This window comes from Cololabis saira, chromosome 1 (genome assembly GCF_033807715.1).
Source record: "Cololabis saira isolate AMF1-May2022 chromosome 1, fColSai1.1, whole genome shotgun sequence".
Lineage (NCBI taxonomy): Eukaryota > Metazoa > Chordata > Actinopteri > Beloniformes > Belonidae > Cololabis > Cololabis saira.
The window spans coordinates 47,757,604-47,782,483 of record NC_084587.1 but is presented as its reverse complement, the minus strand read 5'-3'; the positions used below and the strand labels follow the sequence as shown (position 1 = coordinate 47,782,483).

The following is a 24,880-nucleotide window of genomic DNA, read 5'->3' as shown; positions in this document are numbered from 1 at the left end:
GCTGGTGTGGGCTTGTTTATAGCCCCCCAGCTCAGCCCGGTGAACGAGAGGGTCGCTTCCCTGCGCCTTCGGGGCGGGAAAAGGTCTCTCACTGTTGTTTGTGCCTCCGAGCCGAACAGCAGTGCGGAGTACCCGGCCTTCTTGGAGTCCCTGGGAGGAGTACTGGATAGTGCTTGTTCTACTGGGGGACTTGAACGCTCACGTGGGCAATGACAGTGATAGCTGGAGAGGCGTGATTGGGAGGAACGGCCTCCCCGATCTGAACCCGAGCGGTGTTTTGTTGTTGGACTTCTGTGCTAGTCACAGTTTGTCCATAACGAACACCATGTTCAAACATAAGGGTGTCCATCAGTGCACGTGGCACCAGGACACCCTAGGCCGGAGGTCAATGATCGACTTTGTTGTTGTTTCATCTGACCTTCGGCCGTATGTCTTGGACACTCGGGTGAAGAGAGGGGCTGAGCTGTCAACTGACCACCACCTGGTGGTGAGTGGGATGCGCTGGCGGAGGAGGAGGTTGCACAGACCGGGCAGACCCAAACGGATTGTGAGGGTCTGTTGGGAACGTCTGGCTGAGCCCTCTGTCAGGGACATCTTCAACTCCCATCTCCGAGAGAGCTTCTCTCAGATCCCGGGGGAGGCGGGGGGCATCGAGTCCGAGTGGACCATGTTCTCTGCCTCCATTGTCGACGCGGCGGCTCGAAGTTGTGGACGCAAGGTCTCCCGTGCCTGTCGTGGGGGCAATCCTAGACCCCGGTGGTGGACACCGGAAGTACAGGATGCCATCAGACTGAAGAAGAAGTTCTTCCGGGCTATGTTGGCCTGTGGGACTCCTGACGCAGTAGATAGGTACCGGCAAGCCAAGCAAGCCGCGGCTCGGGCAGTCCTGGAGGCAAAAACTCGGGTCTGGGAGGAGTTCCGGGAGGCCATGGAGGAGGACTTTCGGTCGGCCTCGAGGAAATTCTGGAGGACCGTTCAGCGCCTCAGAAGGGGGAAGCAGTACTCTGCCGGCACCGTTTACGGTGTGGGTGGGGAACTATTGACCTCGACTGGGGACATTGTTGGATGGTGGAAGGAATACTTTGAGGATCTCCTCAACCCGACCGACATGCCTTCCACTGAGGAAGCAGAGAGTGGGGACTCGGAGACGTGCTCATCCATCACCCAAGCCAAGGTCACAGAGGTGGTTTGTAAGCTCCTCGGTGGCAGGGCACTGGGGGTGGATGAGATTCGCCCTGAGTACCTCAAGTCTCTGGATTTCGTAGGGCTGTCTTGGTTGACACGCCTCTGCGACATTGCATGGAGGAAGGGGACAGTACCGCTGGAGTGGCAAACCGGGGTGGTGGTCCATCTTTTTAAAAAGGGGGACCGGCGGAGAGTGTGTTCCAACTATAGGGGGATCACACTTCTCAGCCTCCCCGGGAAAGTCTACGCCAGGGTACTGGAGAGGAGAATACGGCCGATAGTTGAACCTCGGATTCAGGAGGAACAATGCGTTTTTCGTCCCGGTCGTGGAACACTGGACCAGCTCTACACCCTCCGCAGGGTGCTCGAGGGTTCATGGGAATTTGCCCAACCAGTCTACATGTGTTTTGTGGATCTGGAGAAGGCATTTGACCGTGTCCCTCATGCCATTCTATGGCTGGTGCTCAGTGAGTATGGAGTCCGGGGCCCTTTATTAAGGGCTGTCCGCTCTCTGTATGATCGGAGCAGGAGTCTGGTTCGCATTGCCGGCAGTAGATCAGACTTGTTCCTGGTGCATGTTGGACTCCGGCAGGGCTGCCCTTTGTCACCGGTCCTGTTCATAATTTTTATGGACCTCAGGATTTCATCTCTGCTTTTTGCAGATGATGTTGTCCTGTTGGCTTCATCGGACCGGGACCTTCAGCATGTGCTGGGGCGGTTTGAGGCAGAGTGCGACGCGGCAGGGATGAGAATCAGCACCTCCAAAACCGAGGCCATGGTTCTCCATCGGGAAAGGGTGGCATGCCTTCTCCGGGTGGGTGGAGAAGTCCTGCCTCAGGTGGAGGAGTTCAAGTATCTCGGGATCTTGTTTACGAGTGAGGGAACGATGGAGCGTGAGATTGACAGACGGATCGGTGCAGCGTCCGCAGTTATGCGGTCGATGTACTGGACCGTCGTGGTGAAGAGGGAGCTGAGTCGAAAGGCGAAGCTCTCGATTTACCGGTCAATCTACGCACCTACCCTCACCTATGGTCATGAACTTTGGGTAGTAACCGAAAGGACAAGATCGCGGATACAAGCGGCCGAGATGAGTTTCCTCCGCAGGGTGGCTGGACGCCTTAGAGATAGGGTGAGGAGTTCGGTCACCTGGGAGGAGCTCGGAGTCGAGCCGCTGCTCCTTCACATTGAGAGGAGTCAGCTGAGGTGGCTTGGGCATCTGTATCGGATGCCTCCTGGACGCCTCCCTAGGGAGGTGTTCCAGGCATGTCCCTCCGGGAGGAGACCCCGGGGAAGACCCAGGACACGCTGGAGAGACTATGTCTCTCGGCTGGCCTGGCAACGCTTCGGAGTCCCCTCAGAAGAGCTGGAGGAAGTGTCTGGGGTGAAGGAAGTCTGGGCATCCCTGCTGAGGCTGCTGCCCCCGCGACCCGGGAACGGATAAAGCGGAAGAAGATGAGTGAGATGATGAGTGAGTGAGTGAGTATATATATATATATATATATATATATATATATATATATATATATATATATATATATATATATATATATAAATATATATTATATATAATGTGGGAAATATTGTGGTTACGTGAGAAATTGCAATGACACTAACTTTACAAAGATGGTTAGGAAAATTAAAAACTGATGGTTTCAGTCCTGACTTTAAACGAGTCAACTGTGCAGTCCTGTCAAAGTCCTCTGGTGTGAAACAACGGCTGCACAAGACTGAACAGTCCTGTGATAAAAAGTCTCTCCTCCTGAGTGCTGCCACCCACCTGCCTCCTCCATCCACCTGTTGGAAACCTAAACACAAAACGAGTTCATCTGAACAGTCCTCCATCCTTGTGAAGCTACGATTCAGGTACATTACATACAATGACTAATTGCCAAATGTCACTTTCATCATATTACTGATGTCTTACCAAGTGCACACGCGGAGGAATGTCTCCATCCCAGTGTCCCATGGACCCGGCTTCGTCAGAAAGTACAAGTTACACTGATCAAATACACTGTCTTATTTATTCTATAACAAAGGAAAACACGGTGGCCATTGTCTCTTCACAATATATTAAATAATTTGTCTTAGTGATGTATAACATTCAAAAATAAAAATAATAAAACCAAACGGGCCCCTTTAACAGCAGTGGTCTTCAACTTAATAAATGTCAACAACAACTGTTATCTTGTGCTTTTATTATAGCAAAGAAACTTGTTTTGATGTTTTGGAAAAAAACAGAAATCCCTTCTGTTAAATTATGGCTGGAAAAAATGGTGAAGCTCTCTCATCTGGAGAGAATAAACAAACTGAGACGGTTCAATAAAACTTGGGAACCCCTTCTACAATATATTGATGACTCAAGCTGAATAGCGGTACGATTTGATAGCCACCTCTGTTGTGACAAGCAGAGGGGAGGGGGGTGGGAAATGGGGATTGTTTTAAGCAGGTTTTCTTATGTACCTTGTGTTTGTTTTGTATATCTTTTATTTTTAAAAATGAGGACAACACTGTGATATTGTACATTTTCTTCCATGACTGATTCCTCAATAAAAAAGTTAAACAATGAAAACAACAAAAAATAAAAGCAGTGGTCTCATTCTTCTCTAAACAAATAAACAAAAACATTTAATAAAGAAAAACACATCTAGCCCTTTGATTCATTCGCTGAACCCTTGAAGCTGAAACTCAGACTTTACCTGGCAACCAAACATTCTGTTATCTGATTGGCTGACAGGGCGACTCCAGACAGCCGCTCTGAGCTGAGCGCTCCGCTCCCAGTCGTTGCACAGCGTTTACCTTTGACACGTTTTTACGATGGACTGTTGGAGTTACTGTGCGGGGAAGTTAATTTCTCAGTGAGAAATGCCACGTGTGGCCTGGGAGCGTGTGAACTTGTTGAAATGCGAGACTCGAGAGCCCTGATTAAGTTTCTTTCTTTCTTTCTTTCTTTCTTTCTTTCTTTCTTTCTTTCTTTCTTTCTTTCTTTCTTTCTTTCTTTCTTTCTTTCTTTCTTTCTTTCTTTCTTTCTTTCTTTCTTTCTTTCTTTCTTTCTTTCCTTTCCTTCCTTCCTTCCTTCCTTCCTTCCTTCCTTCCTTCCTTCCTTCCTTCCTTCCTTCCTTCCTTCCTTCCTTCCTTCCTTCCTTCCTTCTTTCTTTCTTTCTTTCTTTCTTTCTTTCTTTCTTTCTTTCTTTCTTTCTTTCTTTCTTTCTTTCTTTCTTTTCTTTCTTTCTTTCTTTCTTTCTTTCTTTCTTTCTTTCTTTCTTTCTTTCTTTCTTTCTTTCTTTCTTTCTTTCTCTCTCTAACAAAAGGGTGGGGGTGTCATGTAATTGGAGTTACCCAAAAAGTTGTTACGTTATAAAACACGGAGCGTGTGCATCAGTTAAACCTGCTGCTTACACAAAAATTCACCGTCGTAATATCATGTAACATATGTACGTCCACCACGTTTCTGCAAAAAAAAAACCTGATATCTGATATTCTGGTGTCGTAACAGTCATCACATCCTGTTTTTAGTTGGAGGACGACTCAAACTCAGCGTCAGCAGATTTCCTTGGGGATTTTCATTTATTTATAATCGGCCCTAATGCATGTATTTAGCCCTGCTTTAATGCACATATCCCTCCAGTGATGGATCGTAGTTCGGGTGGAGGTAGCGGAGCTGTGAGCGGACCCTCTGCGGCTCAGCTCCCCGGGGAACGACGCGCCGGACCGGGACGCGTCTGCGGCTTCATCCCGCCGGACTACCGGAGCGAGCTGGTGCAGCTCCTGAAACTGGCAGGGGACCGGTGGTGAGAATGAAACCCTTGTTGAGCCGCATTTTGTAATAACGGTGCATTTTGTAATAAACGTACAAAATGTAATAACTTTTTCATTTCATTTTGTAATAAAGCCGCATTTTGTAATAAACTGCCCCATTTTATAATACATTTTGTTATTGCAGATTTGAGAAGATTGTTATAAAATGCAGTTGCAACTTTTTTTATTTTCTAGGAAATGTTATAACATGGTGCATTATGTTTATTGTTGTTTGTTTAACAATTAATTTATACAAGAGTGACTTTTGTTGTTTTTTTATCCAATTTCCCTTAGAGCTATGTAGCCCAATAAATCTATGTATAATAGTCCAAATATAACTTAAAAAAAAAAATGTATTTAACTTTTATTTAACCAGGTAGTAGCCCATTGAGATCAAGGATCTCTTTCACAAGGGTGACGTGGCCAGGAAGGCAGCAGCGCACGTCAAAACAAATAAAAACACAAGGTTAAAAGACAGAATACAAAACAATAACAGAGGAACAAAGTAGCAAAAAATGATAAAACCACGTCTTATAAAGTGCAGATGCATAGGAGGTCACAGCCAGTTAACAGTACATAATCACATCAATCATATAAAGTGCAGATGTTGAGGAAGACATAACTACAATCAGGTACAGAGACACTGTCCAATGCTTTCACGCTCTTTAGTTGCCTATTTGAAGTTTGGAATTATATAGGCCAATGACAAACAAATAAACTATGCTTTAGAATTGTTATTACATAATGCACCATGTTATTACATTTTCTAGAGAATAAAAAAAGTTGCAAGTGCATTTTGTAATAATCTTCTCCAAATGTAATAACTTATTGCATAATGCGGCAAAATTTATTACAAAATGCGTTGGGGTAGTTTATTACAAAATGCGGCTTTATTACAAAATGAAATGACAAAGTTATTACATTTTGGACGTTTATTACTAAATGCACCGTTATTACAAAATGTGGCTCAACACCCCTCCTTCTCACGGCTAAGCAGGCTTTTTTCTTTCTGTTTTAAAAAAAATGTATTTTAAGTTACTGAGATCAGAGACGGGGATAAAGTGGGCATCGACCATCTTTATAATAATTCTCAAACAAGGGATCTCTTTACCCTTTTGCTCTGTGGCCGAACTGAAGGTATTGAACTGTACCGTGAAGTGAACTCACGACGACATTGAATTATGTTGACCTAATTGACTTTAAAGAAAACGTGCTATTTAAAATAGACATTTTCTTTTTTAGAGCATTAAATCAACACAACTGTGTCACTTTGTGTTGGGTAAGTCTTCCAGGGTACTTTGACATCACAGAACCAAATCAGAGGATTGTGGAGCCATCCTGATTATTCCCCCTTAAGTATAAGAATTGGTCTCGCTGCTGGGGAATCAGAGCAGGGCCAATGATTGATAGATTGATTGATTGAAACCTTTATTGTCCCCTTTGGGGAAAATCAGTTGTCAAACAGCTCATGACATTTAAAAAGAGGAAGACAAACAGAAAAATAGAGATGACAATGCAATAAATGAAATATAAACACACTGCTGGTCCAATAAATATGAAGTGCTGGTAGTTGCTGGAAGTTTGTTAAAGTGCATCATGTGCAGATAAAAGTTCCAAGTCAGTTAGCCTAACAACTCCAGCTCCAGGTCTCGCTGTGCCTGCAGGGCCTGGTTGTAGAGTCAGAGTGCGGCTGGAATAAATGACTGTCTCTGAACCTGTCGCTGAATTTGCTCCTCATCCCTGTCTGCTTGATGTACAGTGGATGGGAGGGATTGGCCAAACAGTTTTTTATGATGCAGGAGAACCTGCCCCTGGACACCATTGGATAGTCATGGGACCAATCAGAAATGAAGCTTGTGCTGTAGGCTCATGGAAGTATACACGTGTGTATTTCTGTGCCATAGGCTGAGCAGCAGCCTAGACTGTAATAAGAACTTGATAAAGGCCCCGGGACATCCCCCACTTTTCTAAAGAGTGTTTTTGAAACGTCTTTCCCCTTTTAACTGTATGGCTTTATGTTGCAAATGGGTGGAACGGGCTGGAACATGCCCATCCCTTTGTGTCAGGAACAAACTCTTCAGGATTGCTCCCCGTCGGCGTGAAGCCCAATTATATGCACATAGCCTACACATAGCGCCTACGCTGTCTCCGGGGTTTACGCTTCATTATTTTTTGTGTTCCTTTGTAATTACACTGCCAACCACCAGGCGGCAGTGTACTTTCTTTTAATGCAGCACTGTTGGCTGCATTAAAAGTTGGCTGTTGGCTGACTCACAGGCCTGAGTTTCTTTATGTTTACTTCCTGTATGTGGCTCAGACATGGCAATGGGGCAAATAAAGTATATTTTACTAGAGCTGATACATGATGGATTGTTCAAATTAAAAGGAGGTGCATGTTGGGCTAGGCTGTAGCCTATGTTGTTGGGTTCACATCATAGATCCTAAAAAAGAAGGGACGAAGTGTTAGTCACGTGACCCATTGGTTTCTGTAGAGGGGTTTTGAAGCCCATTTTTCTTTGTATAGGGTGCAGCCATGTTGCCCTGGAAACCGACCAGCTCCTTCAACGCATCCCTGTCGTAATATCTGCAGAGCAGGATGTACCATTTAATGTGTTCTCGGCGGTGAAATCAAGAATTCCTGTTGCGTAAATATACACTACGACAAGTGGCTATACCTGTCGTAGTGTATACTAGTGTGCCAACCATGAGTTGTGATATAGTACACAACACACAATATGTAATAGATGATAAATGTGGGATGATTATGTACTCTCAAATAGAAGTTTACACACTGGTCTTTATTGAGAACTGCACAATTGCAATTGATATGTATCAACACTCCCACCCCCCAGCTTTGACACAGACACTTAAATATACTCACAGGTCGACAAGTGTCCCAAGCACACACCACACACTACAGCACAGCATACACAGGTTACACACCAAAATTAAACAAATGAAAAGGGAACAGTCCTCCCCTTCTCTCTATCCTCCTTTGTTTCTAAATAACTGGTTGTCCTGTGTTTCGATGTCTATTTATTCCAACACAGGTTACACACTCATTCACATGCACTACAACACATCACACAGTCACCAAACTGTACCCATCACTGTCCTGTCTTTTCTTTCCTGGTCTGTCACACCCCACCCATCCCTTTGTCCCTCTTAGTCCTCTCCTTACAGAATTCTCTCTCTCTCTCTCTCTCTCTCTCTCTCTCTCTCTCTCTCTCTCTCTCTCTCTCTCTCTCTCTCTCTCTCTCGGGATCAATAATATATGGATAGACAAGGGCTCTGGTGAAGGAAACACTCACACACACCCATGCACACACAAGGAAAACCCGCTGTTGCAAGACTAACATGCATATATATGTAAATACAGTCGGGCAAAAAAAAGTATTTAGTCAGCCACTAATTGCACAAGTTCTCCCACTTAAAAAGATGAGATATACCTGTAATTTTCATCACAGGTATTTCTCAACTATGATAGACAAAAAAATCACATTGTCTGATTTTTAAAGAATGATCGAGAGAGATTATCAGTGTCTTGTATGTCTTCCATTTTCTAATAATTGCTCCCACAGTTGATTTCTTCACACCGAGCTGTTTACCTGTTGCAGATTCAGTCTTCCCAGCCTGGTGCAGGTCTACAATTCTGTTTCTCACGTCCTTTGACAGCTCTTTGGTCTTGGCCATAGTGGAGTTTGGAGTGTGACTGAGGTTGTGGACAGGTGTATTTTATACTGATAACCAGTTAAAACCGGCGCCATTAATACAGGTAACGAGTGAGCCAGACAGAGGAGCCTCTTAAAGAAGAAGTTACAGGTCTGTGAAAGTCAGAAATCTTGCTTGTTTGTAGTTGAATAAATACTTATTTTACAGAGGAATTTACCAATTCATTCAGCGAAAATCCTACAATGTGATTTTCTGGATTCTTTCCCCCCATTCTGTCTCTCATAGTTGAAGTGAAGCTGTGATGAAAATTACAGGCCTCTCTAATCTCTGTGGGAGAACTTGCACAATTGGTGGCTGACTCAATACTTTTTTGCCCCACTGTACACAGTATATATATATATATATATATATATATAGCCGTCATTGCGTGAGAAGAAAATGCTCTTTGCTCCGCTAAGTACAGCCGCATAACCATTGCGGATCAGGAAGAGATAATGGCTAGCCAATGGCTTAGTGGTGTAGCTTTTGTTTTGTTTTTTATTCATATATGGAAAGGATTCTATATAAGCCACCAGGCTTCTTCCTTTCCTTGCATATTATTTCAATGTTTTTTCATTTTTTTGTTCAATTTGTCTTATATTGCTAAATAAATAAACTAAACTAAACTAAAATGGCTGAGGCGACTGTAAATCAGTCAGGAATTTTTATGCGTTATAAAAACTCTCCTGGTGTGGTACAAAATACTTCACCCCCCTCAGATTTGTCATGGAAAATCCAACGATTGAGACCAGAACAGCTTTTTTTAACCAGGCTGTAAATGTGTTTATTTACTATTGTATAGTTGGACATGTCAATACAGTGGTCAGTGGGGACTCACTGGCTTTTGGACCCAGTCTCCAGTGGTCCGTTGCATAACTACAACTTTTGGAATTACTGCATTAGCTTTTACTCGAAAATTTGAATGTTGGCATGTGATAAATCCAATTCCTGTTGTGCAGGAAGGAACTGTGGTTGATGACTGTTCAGTTGTGGCTGGTAAAAACATGTTGAACGATGCTCCAGTGGCTCTCGTAAGTCATAATATACCTTAACTCTTTCCTCACTCCGTTGTAAATCTTGACGCTTCTGTCTTTCTGGGATAACCAGATGAACTCTGTTTTTAAATTCTTTGTTTAATTAGTCTCACATTATCAGTTCAGCACAATACTAAGGACCACATTTTTGGCCGTTTGAAGCAAAGAGAGGATAAGGAGCATGCAGGCCGACAAGGTTTCACCAACGGGCTTTCTATATTTTGTTTCAAATCCTGTTTCAACACAGGCTTGTTTATTTTACTGTTCCTCTCTGAAGGCTCCTGTGTTTGATATCGTTTTTACAGGTTCTTTCTCAGCTGATGGTGTTCATGATCAGTATCATCAGTGTGGTGTTCTGTGGTCATCTAGGAAAAACAGAGCTGGCGGGAGTTTCACTGGCTTCTGCGGTGAGGAGATGAGCTTCAACAAACCCATGTCTTTCAACAACCGTTCTCTTTGTTTTATGGATTCATATGAATATTATTTCAGGCCTTTGCTTTGTCACCTGCAGGTGGTCAACTGCACTGGAATTTCTATTGGCACTGGTTTGTCCGCCACCTGCGATACCCTCATATCTCAGGTAGAGTCTTTGTTGAAATTTCATGAACTAGTAGACCATAGTATTCTGCAAATTATGTTTAAAGCTCATAAAAAAACTTTACCAATCAACATTCAGAAAAGATTTGAAAAAAGAAAAAGCAAGTAAAACTTAAAAGGAACAGAGATTTTTATAAAACCAAGATGCAGGACAAAATTGATGGAACGTTGTGTTTCTGTGAAAGGAATCAATTTATGGAACAATCTGAACAAAGAAAACAAAGAATCCAAATCAAACATTACATTCAAAAGAACAATTAAAGCCTGTTTGTTAAGGAAATATAACGAAAAATGTTGAGTTTGATTGACATACCCGTAGGCGGTGGTAATTTTATTTAATGTTATTTTAATTTTATTTTAGTTGTTTTTATTCACTTAGTTGTTTTTTTTTTATTATTATTTTTAATTTATGTTATTTGTGAAAGGGGCAGATCAGATAAGATTCTTCTTCTTTCTGTTCCCTTTTCATTCATAAGTAGGAACATTTGTATTTGTGTTTGTATTAAATTGTTTTGTTTTTTGAATGAAATAAAGAATAAAAAAAAAAAAAAAGTCTTCAACCTCAGAAGTTCAACGATGGTTTATGTATCAAATATTTTTCGCCCTCGCTTCTCCATTTGTTTTACCTGTCTCCTGCAGACCTACGGCAGTGGTAACTTGAAGCGCGTGGGTGTGATTCTCCAGAGGGGCGTTCTGATTCTGCTGCTGGCCTGTTTCCCCTGCTGGGCCGTCCTCATCAACACTGAGCCTCTCTTACTCGCTGCCAAGCAGAGCCCAGAAGTCGCCAGGTCTATTTAACCGTTATCCTAGAAAAGTCTGAAATAATGTTGTCTTTGTTTGTGGGCTCATGCCGGCCTGCTGTCCAGCTACTTAATGACTCCAGCTGTAGCCCTGCCAATACAAAGGTTGTCCTCATGTGTCACGTCTGTCTGTCTCTCTGTCATGAAGTCTTGCTCAGCTGTATGTGAAGATCTTCATGCCGGCCCTTCCAGTGAGTTTCCTGATTTATGCTTACCCTCATGAGTCTGACTATTACTTCAATAAGACACTTCATCTGGATGTTATCAGTAAGGTTTTGTGTGAAAAACTTGACTTACAGTAGGGAGAAAATGTATCCGGACCCCTTGGAATGGACCGCTTTTCCTCATTAATGTCCCATGGGTTGCGATCTGATTTACATTTAACTCACAACAACACACTGTGTCCTCAACTGATAACACAAACAATTAATTCTTGTGTGCATGTTTTTTTTTGTAATTGAATATATAGGCCAGTTTTCCCAATTCTGATCCTTGAAGGCCGCCGTCCTGCATGTTTAGCTTAGTAAAAGTTGGGAAATGACTCAACTTCTATTGATCAGGACAATAACCTTAAATGTTGAAGTATATTCACCAAAGAATTGCTTCAGAAAATAAGAATCAGCCTTTTACCGCGGCCCAGTTAGAGCCCAGATCATCCCTTAGATCAGTGGTCGGCAACCTGCGGCTCTAGAGTCGCATGCGGCTCTTTAGCGCTGCCCTAGTGGCTCCTGGACCTTTTTCAAAAATGTTTGACCTTTTTTTCTTTTCCTTTTTTTTTTTTTTCTCTTTTTTTTTCCTTTTTTCACTTTTTTCTCTTTTTTCCTTTTTTTCTTCTTTTTTCCCTTTTTTCTCTCTTTTTTTCATCCTTTTGCCTTTCATTTTTAATCTCGACATTTCGATTTTTTTCTCAAGATTTTGACTTTTTTCTCAACATTTCAACTTCTTTCTCAATATTTTGACTTTTTTCACAAAATTTTGACTTTTTTCTCGACATTTCAACTTTTTTCTCGAGATTGTACTTCAACATTAATCTCAACATTTTGACTTTTTTTTTTTTTTTCGAAATTTTGACTTTTTTCTCAACATTTCAACTTTTTTCTCGAATTGCATAATGAAAAAAAAATGTTCCCCCAGTTATAACTAATATAGATACATGCAGCATGTGTTTGCCTTCATTCTAAGGCTTATACGAGACCTTTCATTTTTTGCGGCTCCAGACATATTTGTTTTTTGTGTTTTTGGTCCAATGTGGCTCTTTCAACATTTTCGGTTGCTGACCCCTGCCTTAGATAGACCCTGAAGAGTCGGTCAGACCAGACATCCTACAAAGAAAGATGAAGCGCTTCTGTAACGGGAATTCTCAAAAAAATCTTTCTGAACGTTTTTTCTTGTCTGTTTCAAAGTTACTGATAGACTCGGCTGAGGTCACTACTGCCAAAGGAGGTTCAACTAGCTGTGAGCTCCAAGGGTTCATTTACATTAGTTTCCCCCCCAGCTTCATGAGTGTTTTTGAGATGTTCAGTAAACACCTGAAAAATTAACTGAAGTACCCTGTGTCTCTTACTGTGACTTGAATGAGGATCAGATCACATTTTATGGCAAATTGATGCAGAAAACTGCCCTTTGAAAGGGTTCACATACTTTTTCTGGCAATCCTGTATAATCAGGACAGATTAGGCAGGGAGTTAAGGATGATAAGTGTAGGTTAAAAGCATTCATTATTTCTATTTTCAGGCTGCTTTTATGTACATGCTGGAAGGGAAGTATCTACAGAATCAGGTGCGGTCTCTTAACATAAAATTGCTTGTTTGCACACGATATAAAAACGTACTGTAGGTGAGTAACTGAAGTTACTGTTGAGAGACATTAAACTGTGTTGTTCATTACAGGGAATTATGTGGCCTCAGGTCATAACTGGAATAGCGGGAAACGTCCTCAATGCAATCTTCAACTACATCTTCCTGTATCCTCTGGAGCTGGGTGTGGCGTGAGTTTCTTTGTAATCAACATTTAAAAGTCTTAGGATCATTAATGAAGAGGAACAATCAATCACGGGTGTATTGACAAGAGAGAATCGGTAGGTTTCAGCTCTCGTGCAAAAACGTGTACTTTCACTAATCTAGAATCATGTAGCTGTCCAGCATTTGAGAGAAATGTTTGGGCAGTTTGGGGACGTTTGGAACCCAATAAATAAATCAGAGATGATCCTAATTTTTTGAACCTCCGGCTTTTCATCATTGCCAAAATGTAAAAAATTCAACTGCTATACTTCATTTATCCATTTCCTACATCCCCATTATCTTGTTTGTCAAGATATTGCTCAGAGTAGTTGGTGAGGAGCAGCGTACACCAGTCCATCTCACGCCACTCACGTCCATTCCACAATTAAAATGCTAATGTTGAACGGCAAATTCCTATTAGTATTATCTTGACACTTGAACACTTAGGGCCCGATTTACTAAAGGTTTGCGTGCGTAAAAACCTGTGCAAACTTGACAGCACCCACAAACTTTTTCAGTGCACACGCAATTTAGTACTCTTTATTTAGGATCTTAGTAAATCGGGCCCTTAATGGTCTCACTAAAGGCTTTACCATCATTTTAGCAGATAAGGGCCGGGTTTCCCAGATCAGTTAAGTAGTTCTTAACAGCGAAAGACTTCTTTCAAACCTTCTTAAGGAGCCTGTGAAAGAAAATCGCGTTTCCCAGAGTTGCTCTTAGCTTAAGTATCTCTTTCATTAAGAAGGAAATGAAAGATGCTGCTGACCCAGTCTTTCCAACCATCTTAGTGAACAAAGACTCACAGATCCAGCGCGTCAGGCAAATCAATATCACACCAAGCAATGAGATATTAAAACAATGCACCCGCACAAATTTTGATTTATTTTATACTTTAGATTTATATTGTTTAGCATTTATTGGTGACAGCAAAGGGGGAAAAAAAGAAAAATAAGGAATAACAAGTGTGTTCCTGTATATGCTTTATGCGCACAAATAAAACGATCATCATGAATATCATTTATTTGATAATTTGGCTGCTATACAGCATGTTCTCGCTGCAAATCAACCGCGTCACCGTGCGCGAAGCAGAACTGTTTATATGAACGCATTCGTGCGTCAGCACTTCAGTCCCCTGGACGTGCTGTCGGACCGGGCTGTCCAGGCAGCCGGGACACCTGCGCCGTGCCCGAGCCCGAGCCCCTATGTGATGACAGGGAAGCAGCAGCTGAAGAACGAGATCCTTTGATGAATCGTTCATACAGTCTCAAATATAATCAATGGTGTCGGTTTATATTAAAGAATCTTTTTGCCCAGAAGAAAAAAGAGCGAAGACAACGACCCATAACTATTTTCTTCTCTTGAAAAAACCCACCTGCCGACTCGCGCTGTATACAGCGCGAGTCGGGATGCAGCATCATTCAGAAGAGGAGGAATACGTGCGAGGCGGGGATGATCTCTGCAATCTGAAGCCCTCTATAATTGTAAAAAGAATTTCACTTATCACGGGTTCTTTTTGGAACATAACCCCTGCGAAAAACCAGGGTTTGCTGTAATTCCACGTTGCGATTTGCGAAACTTGCCTTCTCTTGGCTCATGTTTTTGAACGCACACACACGCCCACCCCGTTTACTCCCGGTCTCCGTGTGTGGGGAAAAAAAGCCTCACTGTAGCCAGAAATAACGGAGTAACACACCGTTTGGATGAAAAAGGGTCATTGAATTATATTTATCATCTTAATGTTTTATTATAACGCACAGGCAGCAGTGAATTAGTGCGTTAGGCAGCAGTGCTGCGTGTGAAAATGCGCTGATAGTGATCGGTGATCGATTTGCCTGGCATCGATTCATTTGGTTTCAGAACCGTACAGCTGCTCCAAAGAGCGTCTGAAAGAGCGAAACTAAAGGACGGTGTTAAGAAGTCATCTGGGAAACACCCGTATCTTAGGATTCTCTCTTAGTTCAAACCTTCTTTGAACCTCTCTTAAATCCTTAAGAGAGGTTGGATCTGGGAAACCCGGCCAAGGTCAGGATCTGGTTGAAAAGGCATTAAAAAAGAAAAAAAACACGATACTTGAGATCACAACGTAGGTGACCAGAATCCTCACAACAAAACAACGACACTTCTCTATGACGCCGTGTTGCCACTTACCGTATTTTACGCACTATGGCGCACTTGGAATCCTTAAATTTTCTCAAAAATCAGCAGTGCACCTTATGTATGAATTTGGTTGTGCTTACTGACCTGGAACCAGTTTTATGTGTTACACTGCACTCAAAATCTGTCAAAGTGTTTTAGTGACTTTGGTCCGCTTGATTGGGGACCGTTCAGCTGACACATTAAAGTCTGTCCTTGGTTGAATACGGGTTGCAACGTTAGATAACTAATTATGTAGTGCTGGCAAACAACCATCATCCAACATCTAGTTACCTTACTATAATTAGATGTCAAGCCAACGTTAGGTTTTTATTGTAAACCCGATTTTCAAATCTGTATCATAATTAAATTATAATCAAATGTTGGAATACAACGTTGTTCCAACCTCACACTAACTTCAAGTGTCCACTGTCGCTGGCAATGATGAACCAATCAGAGAACAGGATGTAGTACGACGCTTACCTCCTCCACTTTTTATTGTTGTTTTTTGTTGATTCGTGGAAGACGAATGATTTAAAATGTGCATATTTTTCTGTTTTAGTTACAACTGTACAACAACGATATTTTGAGTTGTTGTGAATGAGTTGAATAAAGTTCGACTTTCCAAACTGTTTTGTTTCGTTTTATATGTTTTATCATGCACCTTATAACCCGGTGCGCCTGATGTATGAAAATAGACGCGTTCATTGATATTATTATTATAATGCAGTGCGCCGAATGGCACGCAAAATAAGATACCTTCTGTCAATCCTTGTGAAATATGAAATATGCCCCCCGGTGTTGAATGATTTGATTTTGATTTGATTTGATTCAATTCAGCTTGCAGTGAAAGCCAGGGCTCCACTGAAAAAAAGCAGAATTTTACAGCAATCGATAAAAAAAACATAAATTACATACAATTTTAAAACATTACATTTCAAAGTTAAAAATATCTAATTGAAGGTCAACCATGCAATGTTCATTAGCAGTCATGCTGTGTCTTTGGCATCTAAATAGTGTCATTAAACAGTCTAACTGCGGTATGCAGGAGTTTTTCAGCCTGCTGGTCTTGGCCTTGGGTTCAGACAGCGCTTTTTGGAGGTCAGCTTAATGCTGATGTAAAAAATGCCAATGTTAACTCGGTGGTGCCATGGGACAAAAACCCTCTTGTACCCTGTACAGTTGAACTAAACGGTGAACTGAAAGAAGGTTCTTGTTTTTTTTTTTGTGTTTTTTTGAAGGCTGATTTGAAGAATTATTTGAACTGTTTTACTTTGTGTTGGATGCTAATAGAATATGTACGTGTAGATATTCTCAAATAACGCCCAAAAACCTCCCAAGGAGGGGTTTCATAGGTACAACAACGATTATAGACGTTCCCAAAGGGATGAATGGCCTTCCTGACATATTGGATGAATTTAGACAAGCAAGTTGAAACAAGATTTCAGAGTAAACTTAACATCGTATATTGTACAGTTACAAAACTAGCTGTTTGAGTCCACAGTTTCAGACCGTCAGAAGGATAATGCAGTTTGAAGGTGGAGATACGCAGCCTTGGCATTGGCTGCTTGCATCACATATTGAATGTATTCTTAAATATAAACACCACATGAACGTGTTTATAAGGTTTAAGCCTCGGGCCATGTGCGCTGTGCTCTTCAACATCATACTACATAAACCTAATTTAACCCGTACCAAGAGCTCCAAGTTGAGCAAAATTGCAATACCACCTCATTGAAATGTAGCCAACAAGATGATTTGTATCTTAACCACCAAACCACTTAGTCTGGCTAGTACTGAAATCATTTACAGACACTTTAACGGTTACGTTAGGTTCAAGAGACTGATAAGCTTTAAAATAAAATGATGAAAGAATCATCTTTATTCTGAAAATGATGTCCAACCAGGAGAAGGAACTTAGAATCATTAAAATGACCATCACCACAAGCTCACACGCTACACATGATGTGTGTGTTCATGTTTCCATGTAAAGATTCTGGTGAATAAGCAAAACACCATAAATATGTTTTCACCGTTCACTGTTTAATTTGGTGGATTCGCCCTGAATGGGCTGAAATAACTATTAATCAAATTAGCGCTAAGGGTGAGATACATGTCTGCTTTTGTTGATGAAAACACTCACCTGCTTCACGTTTAAGTAAACATTGAGGAAAAGAGGCGTCTAGTGGTTGATGTGATGTAATTTTAAGGACACGCCAACTGAGAGCAGGCGAGCTCTCATCTGCAGGTTAAACCACCGGCACCAACATCCACGGTGATGCAATGTGTTTAAGAGGCCAAGAAACTAACCTTCAGCTCCTCTTGCAACAGTGGAACTGGCCCGAAATGCCTGCTACAATCAAAAACACTACAAGTCCATGTAAACAATGTGAACATCAAAATGAACCAAAACGAAACAGAATATAGAGAGGCTGATGGGACAAAATGAAGACATCAAGTGTGAGACCAAGGCTATTGTGCAGTTTGAAGCTTGTTTTATTAACTCACAGACTAGTACCGTGGTGAAGAAGTACAAATATATCTCAGCATTAAGTTGTTCTAACTGTGTTTTTTTTCTGTCCTCTAAATCCCAATACTCTTGAACTCTTGAAGTGGATCAGCAGCAGCCAATGCCATCTCCCAGTACATGCTGGCTTTAATTCTCTACGTTTACATCTGCTGGAGGGGTCTTCACAAAGCCACATGGGGAGGTCAGTCCACGTCCCAGAGCACGACACGAGTCTGACGTTTAAAAATGTGGAGGAAAAAACCCCAGTCTGGACTGTATCGTTGATTTTTTTCTTACTGTAAAAATGTAACCCTGTTTCATCGCCCACTCCGGTTACATCGCATTAATTCACACATCTCTTTTATCGACGCTGGGTACCTCCAACCAACAGGCTGGTCCCTTGACTGTCTGCAGGAGTGGGACCTCTTCATCAAGTTGGCCATTCCCAGCATGCTCATGGTCTGTCTGTCGTGGTGGATATTTGAAATCGGAGGAATCTTGGCAGGAATGATCAGTGAGGTGGAGCTGGGCGTTCAGTCCGTTGCGTACCAGCTCTGCATTATGGCGTACATGGTAACTCAGTATCCATCTTGTTCTTACAATTCTCATAAAACAGTAATGGCAGCATGTCATTTCTTTAAAGGTGTTTTATTGTAAATGGTTAACGTTTGTGAACTCCACTCAAAAGTTTGGTCCTCTGCATTTATTTTGATGTAGTTTCCTTACAGTTATCAATAGTCTTAATGAACTGAAGTGAAGGCTACAGTATAGCTGGGACCAAAAAAAAGAAAGAAAAAGAAATCTATTTTTTTCAAAAGCATCAACCTGCCATGGATGAAAAACCCAAGCCAATGTTGTTGTAGCAGGAGGTTTGCTGTGAAGTCCATAAGAAGAGCCTGGGCAGCTTTTCTCCCCTTTATGCTAAGATAACAACCTGCCGTCTCCACATTTCACTGTTTCAAAATTACTCTTATGATTCTACATATATTGTGGGCAAGAAATAAAAATAACCCATGTAATGCACCTGTATCCTAAGGTAATGAAGTAATTATGTCTGTGGGTGCATGTTGTTCTTCCACAGTGCCCTCTGGGGTTCTCTGTCGCTGCCAGCGTGCGTGTCGGAAATGCTCTCGGTGCAGGAAACACAAGGCAGGCCAAGCTATCCTGCAAGGTCCCCATCGTCTGTGCATGTAAGAGCCGGTGTGCACAAGGCACGCTAATACATGCTATTTTCATTCAAATTACAGACAGCCCCTGCAGTCTGAGATCATGTCGTTTCCTTGCAGAATAGGGATTGAATTTTTTTGTCTTCTGATAAGCTGTCAACTAACTGAGCATGCAAACAAGTGTCACACGTGTCAGTCTGATGCGTTGGTTCGTCTCTTGCGGACGCCTTCGTCTCACCAGAAACCAGTGAGTCACATTTCAAAGGTGATGTGCAATCCATTTCTTTTGGGTGCATTCCCCCACTGTCTCTGCTGCATCTCTTCAGGCTTTATTTCAGAGGTTTGTGTCCTGAAATGACCACGTCTGGTCATGTAAGAGGGGCCGACTGCACATGGTAATAACCAGTTTTCTCGCCATTTGCCCGGCACCTACAGTATGTACGATTTTACAGGGTACCACCTCGGCTCTTTAGCCCCAGTTTGGTTGACATATGCTTGAGTTGGTGCCGGAATAGTTCCAACTTTAATCAACTTCTGATGCGAGCAATGTTTTTAATGTTGTTACGTATTACACAAAACCAGAAAAACAAGTGTTTGCAGAACAACAGTCAGCCTGTGTTAGTATTTTCTCTGTACGTTTAACATGTAATCTTTTCTCCTGTCTCACCACGTTCAACTTAATTGACAACCGTATTTGTGTTTTTTCGTGGAACGCAGTTGCAATTGCTTGCTTTGTTGGACTTTGCTTCGCCATCGGCAGAAATGTCATTGGATACGTTTTCACCTCGGATCAGTAAGTGCACTGTTCAGACACGTCTTTGAAGGAAAAACAAAAACCTACTTGGTGAGATTTCGGTTACCGTCTCGGGACGGCAGCCCGGTTATATCACATGCAACAGGTGATATAACCAGTCTGGCGCCCCGAGCCCTTATAGAGGGTAATAAATTAACTAGATGCTGACTTGCTGACATGAAACTGTGTTCAATGAGCCTCAGTTATGTTAAAGAAAACTGTAACAAGTGTGCAGCGTGTGCTTGATTTTATTACCTTGCCCAAATGTAAGATATTTACGCTTTGATCATTGACAAATGACATGACAAACTCAAATGGGTGTCAAAAAGTCCCGGTCGTTGTGTCTTTAGCTATAAATCATTTATGATACTCTTGCATCACTGGAGAATGGAAGAACCCTTTTGTTGTTAATGCTCAATTTTAGCAATGATTTACAGTCATTCTCATTTGAACAATCTGTTTCTGTATCCTTTCAGAGAAATTGTTGAGAGAGTTGCAGATGTCATATATATATCTGGGTTTATGCATGTCGGCGATGCCACCGCGGTGAGAACCAAACTTTATCATGCCTTCCAACCAATCTGTACGGATATGTTTACATATGACACATGTTATTGTCCCTCTCCTGTGTCTGGGTGTTGCAGGCTGTGGCTGCAGGAGGTCTCAGAGGAGCAGGGAAGCAGCTCTTTGGTGCTGCATGTAATTTCGTTGGGTTCTATATCATTGGGTTCCCAATTGGCGTGTCCCTCATGTTTGCTGCAAACATGGGGATTGAAGGTAACTACACTGAGTATAATATGCATACAAACAGAATGCAGTGGTTTTCGGATCGCAGACATCTGTTTTGGTTCACAACAGAGCATGGATTGGCATCGCAGACGCCTGTGATTTACGTCACGTAGCTGCTTTTGATGCAGGGTTACCTGAAGGCCTTAAGATCACCAGCATCCAATAATAAGTTTACATCTTTGTGCACAGATTTCAGTTGTGTTTTACTCCGCATTTGTGCTTACTAAAAGTCTTTTCTTATATTTGTAATAGGATTCTGGCTGGGACTTACCATTTGCGTGGTCCTGCAGGCCGCTTGCTTTATCACATTTTTGTGCAAACTTGACTGGAAAAAAGCTTCAGAAGAGGTTGGTAGCTAGGTGACAGCTGTGAAAGTGTTTCCGTTGTAACACACTCTGAAGGTCTGTCTCTGAATGTTTGCGGTCAGGCTTGCGTGAGAGCAGGAGTCCTCGTCATAGAAGACGAAGACGCGCTGGATTTGGAACGTTCTGGTGAGAACAGGAACCACAGCAACTCTCGACTCTTGGCGCTTTTCCACTAGTACCTACTCAGCTCTACTCATCTCAGCTCGACTCGACTCAGCCTAGTTTCTTTTCCATAACAATTCAGCACCTGGAGCAGAAGTAGGAGATTAGAGTGGAGCTGCTGTGATGTATTTGATTGTGTGATCTAAACGAACACTAAAGATGTAGAACATGGAGTAGATGATATATGTGCTGCTGGTCTGTGGCTTGTGTTCAATATCAAGTTAAAAAGTCAGAGTGAGAGAAGCTTCAAGCGGCGACGCTTTCGTTTCTCTTTGTTTGTCTCGGCGCTGCTGAAAAGTCCGTTGGTAGCCGTGAGCAGCTATGAAGTGACAGAGCTCCTGGTAGATCTCATCGTTCCTTATCGCCCGTCTAGATCCCTTTTTAACTCAGCCACCAGGTTTATGAACATCTCAGAGTTGGATCATGAAACAGACTTTTCTGCTGGTCGAATAAAATGAACAAGAAGCCTACAGAGTTGCTCTTTTGCTGATTTCCTCCTCCTGACTCAGACGTCTGACTCCAACCCCCGACCAATCGGTGGCCTGTAGAGTGATGACGTCAGATACAGCCTTAATCAGCCGCTTAGAACCTCGGCAGAATAGTTACAGAAAAAGTATCTACTCAACACGGCTCGAACCCTAGTGGGAAAGCGCCAAACCGAGGCGTGGCGAGTCGAGTCGAGTCGGGCTGAGTAGGTACTAGTGGAAAAGCGCCATCCTTCAGCTCTTAAACAGTCTTGAGAGATTTTGGCCAGTGCTAACCAGCTCCTGTGAAATGATCTCAAACCTGTAGGAACAAATCGTGACGGGAGCCGGGTCAGTACCATGTGGTCAAAGCCTGCGGAGGAGGGGGACGTGGATCCAGGTGTTTCCGGTCCACACCAGAGAACATTCATCACGGTCACAGTGGGAGATGTTCTGTCAGGAAAACAACTGTTCGTACGGCGAGGCCTGGCACTTGTGATCATGATCATCATCCTTGTGGTGGGAGTTGTCCTCAGCGACTGGCTCGTCAGCAAATTAAAGTGACTAAAGTGATGGAAAATTTAGCCTTGGCCACTTGATTAAACCAAAAATACTGTGAGAAGGAAATTTAACCTTGAACAGAGAACAGAGACTGCAGACTGGTACTTTGTCCCGAAAAGATTAACTCTGTTGTTCTGAACTGTAAGGATTAATCTTCATTTATGCTTTAAAGTCATTATGCTTCCTTTGTTTCATTGTTATTCTGCATCGAGACGCCTGATGTATGTTCTGACCCTATTGCATGCAACAGCTTAATAAAATGTACTGAAAGCTGGTTAATCTCTCAAGTCTTATTCTTGGTAACTTTGGCACTCAGTTCAGTTATTCACCTCATTGGAAAGAACATACTGTACTAAAAAGCGTTTAATAGGTTTTTACACAAGTCATTTAAAAAAAGGATGAACCCACAGAGAATCCACTAACCATTCCCAGTGGAGCCCGTTAGCTTTATATAATGACTTGCTGGACTCTGAATCTCTGACCCTCCCTTCAAAGCACAAATTGAGCCTCATTAGGCCGAATTTGTCATTTCAAGTTTATTATACCCAGATAAAGTCCCTGATGAGATAAAAGTCACCTTTGGCCAGAGCGTGGTCCATCTCACTAATCCTGCGGTGTCTGGTGGTGTCTCACGTGGGGTTCTCTGGTGATGCCAGAACATCAGCAGTGTAGTTACAGCAGCTATAAGTGGCATGACTTAATAAACAAACAGTAAAGAATGACTTTCACAGAAAAAGAATTAAACAGAAAATCCTCCTCGACTCTTCTTGTGTTTCTAAAATGTGAACTTTTGGACATATGAGCATGTTTCCACACACAGATGCACTGGAGAGCCCCTTTGTTCTGCCTTCACGCTCCAGCTGTGCGTTCACAGTGATCCCACGAAAGCACAATATTCCTTCCCCAGTTTTCCCTTTGAGTCAGCATCCCTTCCCTCTACTTCACAGTCCACAGTGAGCAATTGTCTGTCATGGTGGGGCACCTTGACAATCAAAAAACGGAGCGTGGAATGCTGTACAGATCCCCCACTCAGTGTTTTCAATTAAAAAGATTTTACTCATAAGGAGGAAAAATTGTCAGATCTTGTCAGAAATCGTATCAGATCAGAGCACGGCTGTAACTTGGGCGAAGCAGCTGAAGAAGAAAGTTCACCATCATAATCATCATCAATAGCCTTTGGTGCATGGCCTCATTCTGCCAAGGCCGGTGTATTACACGTCTTCAACATCAACAACCTTCTGGAAAAGGTTTACATTTAAGTCTGTCTGTAAATCTCTTGCTTTTCGGAGTTGCACTGTCGACAGCAACCAAAGTGTCACTTCAGTCAGCGTGAGCATGACCGTAGAACCTAAGAGGTGGGGCTCGTTCAAGAATGTTTTCTGCAAGATATACAGAATACAGTACAAGAGTACTATGTTTTAGAAGCCAATGCATTTGAAACGCTGATCTTTTCCTTGAAACTGAGGTCTGGCAGCGAGCCCCGTTTGAATACCGCACTGTCAGAGCTCATCTGAGGCTCAAAGGAGACCAGCAGCTCGTGAGATTAGAGACCAAAGAGAGGGATCGTAGTTCCGCTTTTGCTCAATTAAATCCCATGTTTTTTATTATTCTGTCAGTTAACTTCTGATGACCTTGATTTACTTTGATTAAAAACAAACAAACGCAACAATAAATCAATAAAAAGGAGCTTGACGAGTGTGTCACAGAGAAAGCTCTTTAAGCATTCAGGAAATGCCTCATTTGTGGTTATCCTGTGCTGTTTTCACACGCCAACGTCTCTGTGGTCTGAGGAAAGTAGCTCCTCTCCTGGAGACCAACCGCACAGAGATGTGTGTGTTGAAGACATCCTCCAGGGGTACCACTTGTTACAGAAAAAGTCCAAACAATTTAAAGTTACAAGTCTTTAGAGGAAATCAAGGCTTCCACGGCGAAGAAAACAGCTTGTTTTTCAAGTTTTCCCCCGTTTGCTCACTTTTTTGTTTAATGAGTTTTCTTCTCAGGTCATTTGTGTTTGTCTTCTAATGTCAGCAGGACTCATTCATCCTGACTGTTGAAAATTAACCCTAAAGCCAAACAAGGCATGATAGCTGGTGGCGGATGCTCAGGAGGCTCAGTGGTCCGTTAACCAGAGGGGGAGTGGTTTTGATACCAGCCGTCTGCACGTGTAGGTGTTTTTGAAGGAGACACTGAACCCTGTCCTGTCCGTTCAGCACTGTGTGTGCAGAAACCGGGAAAGTGCATGAATGTGTGTGTGAGAATGTGCTCATGGTGTAAAGGGCTTTTAGTGGTCACCAAGACTAGAAAGGTGCTGAATAAATGTGGTCAAGTGGTACAATTTCCAGTTCCTGCTGGAAACGATACACAAAAGACGTACAACCTCATCCACGTTCATGTCAAATGATGGACTCCTTTAGGTAATATGACCAAACAGTCTTCAGAAGTTTCTGATGACCAAATGAATTCGGAGGATTTAGGAATAGAGGGTATGCATTGACGTCACTTCCCCACTGGACCACGCCCCCTTACTTTCACTGAGTGGCAAAAACAGCTGCAACTAGTAAGGGAAACTGTGGTAAAGAAGGGAAAACAGCCGGTTATCGGCTTAAATTAAAGGCAGTTGGACTTGACAGTGTCAAATTGACATCTTATTCTATGTCAAGTGGTCAGTTGACATACTGTCATACTGATAGTATATTATTAGATTTACCTGTATAAATAAAGGTTAAGCATCAAAATGACAGAACTTGATGACAACTGACATGATCACTTTTCAAACTCCTTTTTGGGTTTTATACAGGGTTTCTGAAGTTGTATGT

At 42.4% G+C, this 24,880-nt stretch overlaps 1 protein-coding gene across 1 annotated transcript; it reads left to right on the top strand.

Moving 5' to 3' along the window:
- The first annotated feature begins 4,812 nt into the window (after window positions 1-4,812).
- LOC133442044 (multidrug and toxin extrusion protein 1-like) lies at window positions 4,813-22,320 on the top strand. The gene is made up of 16 exons (XM_061719974.1): window positions 4,813-4,973; window positions 10,003-10,132; window positions 10,237-10,305; window positions 10,962-11,110; window positions 11,271-11,313; window positions 12,857-12,901; window positions 13,012-13,109; window positions 17,869-17,966; window positions 18,156-18,337; window positions 18,846-18,954; window positions 19,648-19,723; window positions 20,200-20,269; window positions 20,368-20,500; window positions 20,765-20,859; window positions 20,940-21,003; window positions 21,832-22,320. Exons 1-16 carry the CDS (start codon window positions 4,813-4,815, stop codon window positions 22,065-22,067), a joined length of 1,758 nt encoding a protein of 585 aa, XP_061575958.1. The 3' UTR covers window positions 22,068-22,320.
- The last annotated feature ends 2,560 nt before the right edge of the window (window positions 22,321-24,880 follow it).

What these genes read in the sequence shown, in the direction of transcription:
- LOC133442044 (XM_061719974.1), top strand. Translation starts at nt 4,813, where the DNA reads ATGGATCGTAGTTCGGGTGGAGGTAGCGGAGCTGTGAGCGGACCCTCT. An exon ending in TGCAAACATGGGGATTGAAG is followed by an intron (nt 20,501 to 20,764) that starts GTAACTACACTG and finishes TATTTGTAATAG; the next exon opens with GATTCTGGCTGGGACTTACC. An exon ending in GGAAAAAAGCTTCAGAAGAG is followed by an intron (nt 20,860 to 20,939) that starts GTTGGTAGCTAG and finishes GTTTGCGGTCAG; the next exon opens with GCTTGCGTGAGAGCAGGAGT.